Source organism: Cololabis saira, chromosome 11, assembly GCF_033807715.1.
Source record: "Cololabis saira isolate AMF1-May2022 chromosome 11, fColSai1.1, whole genome shotgun sequence".
Lineage (NCBI taxonomy): Eukaryota > Metazoa > Chordata > Actinopteri > Beloniformes > Belonidae > Cololabis > Cololabis saira.
In genome coordinates this window covers 8,174,087-8,180,014 of record NC_084597.1, presented here as the reverse complement: position 1 = coordinate 8,180,014, position 5,928 = coordinate 8,174,087, and the positions used below count along the sequence as shown (strand labels likewise).

The following is a 5,928-nucleotide window of genomic DNA, read 5'->3' as shown; positions in this document are numbered from 1 at the left end:
ATTAATTGTTTGGTACTGCGGTATTTCAGCAGCCTAACTGCCCACGAATTCCAGCACACAATTAGGGTTGCCACCCGTCCCGTAAAATACGGAATTGTCCTTTATTTGAGAAAGAAATGTTGCGTCCCGTATAGAACTAATACGGGACACGATTTGTACCGTATTTTCATTAACTTTTACACCATATTTTAGTTGAATTATTGAAATAAATTAACGTTTACACCATATTCTAGTTGAATTATTGAAATAAATTAACTTTTACACCATATTCTAGTTGAATTATTGAAATAAATTAACTTTTACACCATATTCTAGTTGAATTATTGAAATAAATTAACTTTTACACCATATTCTAGTTGAATTATTGAAATAAGTTAACTTTTACACCATATTCTAGTTGAATTATTGAAATAAATTAACTTTTACACCATATTCTTCACCTGTAGGCTATATTACATCTGGGCTGATGTGGTATACGTAGCATAGGAGGATATTTCAGTTGCTAGTATGGTTGGCTGTCTCTACAGTCATTAAAGTTCAATGCTATTAAAGCACTTTAAACTTTAAATCAAAGCATTTTGTTTTTTCATATAAAATAAACACATTTTTATTCAGTTTAGAAGTTTTGGGGCTTTTTTTTGGCTCACACTGCTGAAATCAGGGCATCCCTTATTTCTATTTCTGAAAGGTGGCAACCCTACACACAATCACCCACAAGATAGAAATAATATGGTGATATTATACATTTTCTGAACATATGAAAGTGAGTATTGCTGTACTTGTTTTTTATGTCTCTGGTATTCCTAGGTGTCACAGAGTCACCGAAAATGGTGAAAAATTTACATTCTCTGGGGTTTCTGGAGCTCTATTGACCTCCAAGTATGTCAGAAAAGTTCAATATTAGTATCAGTATTATTGGAACTTAGGAATTGCTTGATCTATGAGCCTAAACCAGGATAGGCATCAGTGTTTACAGTCCAATTTACCATATCGGGTGGCCATCTTGAATGTGGGAATATAGAAAACCAGGGGTCTAATTTTTTTGGCATACAGTCGATTCTGGTTTGGGACATATTATAATCTTTCAAAAAATGCTGTATGCCATCTTTTCCTCAAAAATGCCTGCAGGGTACATGATTCTGAAGTTACAGCCCAGTGTATTGAGCTTGTGTTAAACTTGCCGCACCAGTGGAGCTGAGACCGCTGGAAACATCTGTGTGCGGGGAGGAGGAGGGAGGGAGGAGGGACTGGCTCTCAGCCCCCCGGCCCGCCGGAGCCTCCGGAGCCTCGGAGACTTCACAGACCACGGAAAGATGAGGAGCTACTTTCTTCTGGGTCTCTGCAGCGGAGAAAAGCGATCATTTCGCCCTCAAATGTAGGATATGGGGGAAAACCAGGACTTTTGGCGATAAAAAGAAGTACGCGTCCTTAAATGAGCGTCTAACTTCCAACTAAACCTGAATCGCGGGGGTGCAGGGGTAAGTTCAGTCTCAATCTACAAAAATCTCATTTAAACTAACTTAAACTGCACTGCATGTAATTTATAACTATTATAAAACGTAGGAAAAAAATATATTTATGGTTTTAAATGTGGCTGTTTTGTTGGGTTTTTTTCCCCCAACGAATAGACCATACTTTATGTGCGTGTATGTATGTGTATATATATATATATGTATATATATATTAGGTATATGTGGGGATGATATAGTTGACTTGGTTTCTGTTCTTGTCTTGATTTTTAAAATATCTTGATTTTGTATAGATATATTTTTTTTTCTTCTTGCTCTTATTCTGTATTTTTTTATTTTTTAAGTTCTTTTCTCTATTTTCCTTTTGTATTGCATTATTTTTTTAAGACCCCAGGAAGAATAGCTTCAGTTTCTGCTGCAGCTAATGGGGATCTCAGTAAATAAACAAATACACTTTTATTTATAAAAGCATTTCGTGGCCACAATGTGTGTGAATTTAGGTGAGGTGAACTGTAGAAAATTTTTTATTATAATTTGATATAGGTCTTTTTTTCATTTTTTTGGTTCAAATGTTGAGACAGGAGGAAGCCTTAAAAAAAAAAAAATCTGTCAAGTTGTTAATGAAAAACAGGGGTGGGATTAAATAAGTTTTCTTCTTCCCACTCCCTTTCGAGTGTTGACGAATTAATTTGTATTTTGAACCTGCACCTGAAAAACCTGATAAAAGGTATTTGTTTAATTTTATGTTGCACGCAGGTAACTTATGTTATGTTTATTGCTCGAAATAAATATATGAATTGAATTGAATTGAATTGAATTATAGCCTATACCAGCATCCATAAAAAAAGCTTTAAAGCTTTTAAGTGTAAAGTACAATGTGTAACCTAATAGTAATTATCAGTCATGATTGCGTCTACATTTGGTGCTCTGTTGTAACAATAACACGCACATCCTCTGCTGCAGCTGTGGAACACACGGTGGAAACCAGAGTCGGGAACAGCTCAAGTCTGACATCCAGTGTCAGCAGATGGTGCCTGGAAAATGAACCAAATACTCCACCTCCACTACAACTACACAGGAAAGCTGGATCACCGGCGGAATGGTGGCACAAACCCAGCGGGCACGGTGGACACCAAAACCATCGTGTTCCTCGTCATCTGCAGCCTCATCGTCCTGGAGAACCTCACCGTTCTAGTGGCCATATGGAGGAACCACAGGTTCCACAACCGCATGTACTTCTTCATCGCCAACCTGGCCCTGTGCGACCTGCTGGCCGGAGTCGCCTACCTGGTCAACTTGCTCCTGTCCGGAGAGAAGACGCTGCAGCTCTCCCCTGCTCTCTGGTTTGTCAGAGAGGGCAGCATGTTCGTAGCACTCGGTGCCTCCATCTTCAGTCTCCTGGCTATTGCGATAGAGAGACACCTGACCATGATCAAAATGAGGCCTTACGACGCAAACAAAAGATACCGCGTGTTTCTGCTCATAGGGACCTGCTGGCTGATTGCTATTTCCCTTGGAGCTCTACCCATCTTAGGCTGGAACTGCCTGGACAACCTCCCCGACTGCTCCACGGTTCTCCCTCTTTACAGCAAGACATATGTAGCTTTCTGTATCACGGTTTTCATAGTGTTGCTCTTGGCCATAGCGGTTCTGTACGCCCGAATCTACATACTGGTGAAGTCGAGCAGTCAAAAGGTGAGCAAGCACAGCAGTTCTGAGCATGCAATGTCCCTGCTGCGCACGGTTATTATTGTAGTGGGGGTTTTCATCGCCTGCTGGACACCTATCTTCGTCCTCCTCCTGATGGACGTGGCCAGCGAGCAGCGCTGCTCCATCCTCTACGAGGCCGACTGGTTCATCGCGGTGGCCGTGCTCAACTCCGCCATGAACCCGGTCATCTACACTCTGGCCAGCCGTGAGATGAGACGGGCCTTCCTAGGTCTGGTCTGCGGCGTTTGCCTCAGACCGGCACACGCCTCTGGGAACGGCAGCGGGAACAGGCACTCCCAAGAGCCCAGCCGCAGCAGGAGCAAGTCGTGGAGCAGCCAGAACAACCCCAACCAGAACCAGAACCAGCAGAGCTCCAATCAGACGGAGGTGGCGGCGCCGCAGGAGACGGACACCTGCCACCGCGAGGGCTCGGTGGTGGCGTGAGGATGGGGCTGGAAAAGCAGCAGAACAGACTGAGAACTGATAAAGTACTGTAGGGTCATAATCTAAGGACTGCATGCTTTTCTGTGATCAAAGTGGATTATTAAGGACGAAAAAAAAAGATTTTAAATGCATTTAGAATGAACTATTCCTTAATGAAAAAAGGATTTGATACTATTCCTGCAAGTCAAACAGTCTCACCTTTTTGGGCTAGATCAGGGGTAGGTAACCCTGGTCCTGGAGAGCCACAGTGCTGCATGTTTTTTTCATGTTTCCTATGGAGCCAAATCAAGGCCAAAAGTTTTGCTAATTTGGAAATAAAATTTGAACCTGAAAATTCTTTTTTACAGTTTCAAATCTTTTTTTTTCAGTTTCAATTTTTTTTTTCAGGTTCAGACTTTTGGCCCCGATCTGGCGTGGGGGCGTGGCATCAACTGAGAGGGGCGTGGCATCAACTGAGAGGGGCGTGGCATCAACTGAGAGGGGCGTGGCATCATGAGTGACAGCATAACAGAGAAGGCGGGGGACGTTCCTCAGTCATGTTGCCTTCAGGAAACGTAGGTTGCAGAAGTTATCAGTAGAAGTTTGATTCAACACTGTATATACACTATATTCACGTGATTGGCAGTGGAAAAAACGGATACTAGTGACAAATTTCTGTTTAAAAAGCTGTTTTAGACCGTACTTGGTAGTATGTGGAAGTGGGAAATGTCAAACTTTAAAGTGTGGCTGTTGAACTGTACAGTCTGGCATAGTTTATGGCTTTTATACTGTGATTGGTGCCAGAAATGTGTTACTAGTATCCGTTTTTTCCACTGCCAATCACGTGAATATGGTGTATATACAGTGTTGAATCAAACTTCTACTGATAACTTCTGCAACCTATGTTTCCTGAAGGCAACGTGACTGAAGAACGTCCCCCGCCTTCTCTGTTCTGCTGTCACTCATGATGCCACGCCCCTCTCAGTTGATGCCACGCCCCCCACGCCAGATCGGGGCCAAAAGTCTGAACCTGAAAAAAAATTTGAAACTGAAAAAAAAAGATTTGAAACTGAAAAAAAAAGAAGTGAAACTGAAAAAAAAAGATGTGGAACTGAAAAAAAGATTTGAAACTGAAATAAAAAGAAGTGAAACTGAAAAAAAACGATGTGGAACTGAAAAAAAAAGTTCTGAAACTGAAAAAAAGATCTGATACAGAAAAAAAAAAATGAAACTGTAAAAAAGAATTTTCAGGTTCAAATTTTATTTTCAAATTAGCAAAACCTTTGGCCTTGATTTGGCTCCATAGTTTCCACGCATCAACACACCCTGATACAAAGGACTGTATCATTAGCTAATTTATGTGGACCTGGATGATAAACTGATGACGACCTTTAATTAGAATCAGGTGTGGTGATGCAAGGAGACATCTAAAACTCTTTAGGACAGTGTTTCCAATCCCTGTCCTGCATGTTTTAGATGCTACCCTGCTTCAGCACACCGTGATAAAAGTACCTGTGTCATCAACAGAGCTGTGCAGACCTTGGTGACAAGCTAATGAGGACCTTTAATTAGAATCAGGTGTGTTGGTGCAGGGAAACATCTAAAACATGCAGGACAGGGAACACGAGGACCAGGATTGAGAAACACTGCTTTAGGACCAGGGTTGCAGAACCCTGGGCTAGATGTTGATTAATCACCATCTTTTATTTGAAATCATATTAGAATGTTCATGTTTTTCATAAAACAGATGAGAGAAACAAGTATTTCCAAATATGATCATTTTGCAGCTAACTGGAGGATAAACGCTTTCAGAAAATAAAGACATCAAACATGAAAAACATGTCACAGATGTAACAGGTGCTCTTGCTGCAAAACTGAAATAGCAACTTTGACAGTTGACATTTTGTGGATATGTGTTGTTTGAGATGGCAATAATGTATAGATAAAAAAAAAAAGATGCCCATTACTAATTGAGGTGGTTAAAATCCATCTGCACTTTATTAAAAAAGTACAAATACAGTACTGCTAAAACAATGTAATGAAGAAAGATTGTAAACGATTAAATAAGTGTTATTGTAATGGAACAGTTAAGGATATTTATTATTCCACATATTCTGTACTTTCTTTTCATATTTACATTTTTTTTTTACTGCATTAGTAGGTTTCAGATACTTCAGATAAAAATGCGTGCTGAAACAGTATGGAGGATTTTTTGTGCCAAAATTAAATAAATAAATACATCATTAATTAATTAAAATGGGAATGAAATATATCATTAATTAATTACATGTGTCATTAATTAATTAAAATTAGAATGAAATATGTC

General features: G+C 40.0%; 1 protein-coding gene across 1 annotated transcript; it reads left to right on the top strand.

Annotated features, from left to right (window-relative positions):
- The first annotated feature begins 1,312 nt into the window (after positions 1-1,312).
- LOC133454533 (sphingosine 1-phosphate receptor 3) lies at positions 1,313-3,963 on the top strand. Its single transcript, XM_061733256.1, has 2 exons — positions 1,313-1,478; positions 2,433-3,963. Exon 2 carries the CDS (start codon positions 2,511-2,513, stop codon positions 3,621-3,623), a length of 1,113 nt encoding a protein of 370 aa, XP_061589240.1. The 5' UTR covers positions 1,313-1,478; positions 2,433-2,510; the 3' UTR covers positions 3,624-3,963.
- Positions 3,964-5,928: the final 1,965 nt, after the last annotated feature.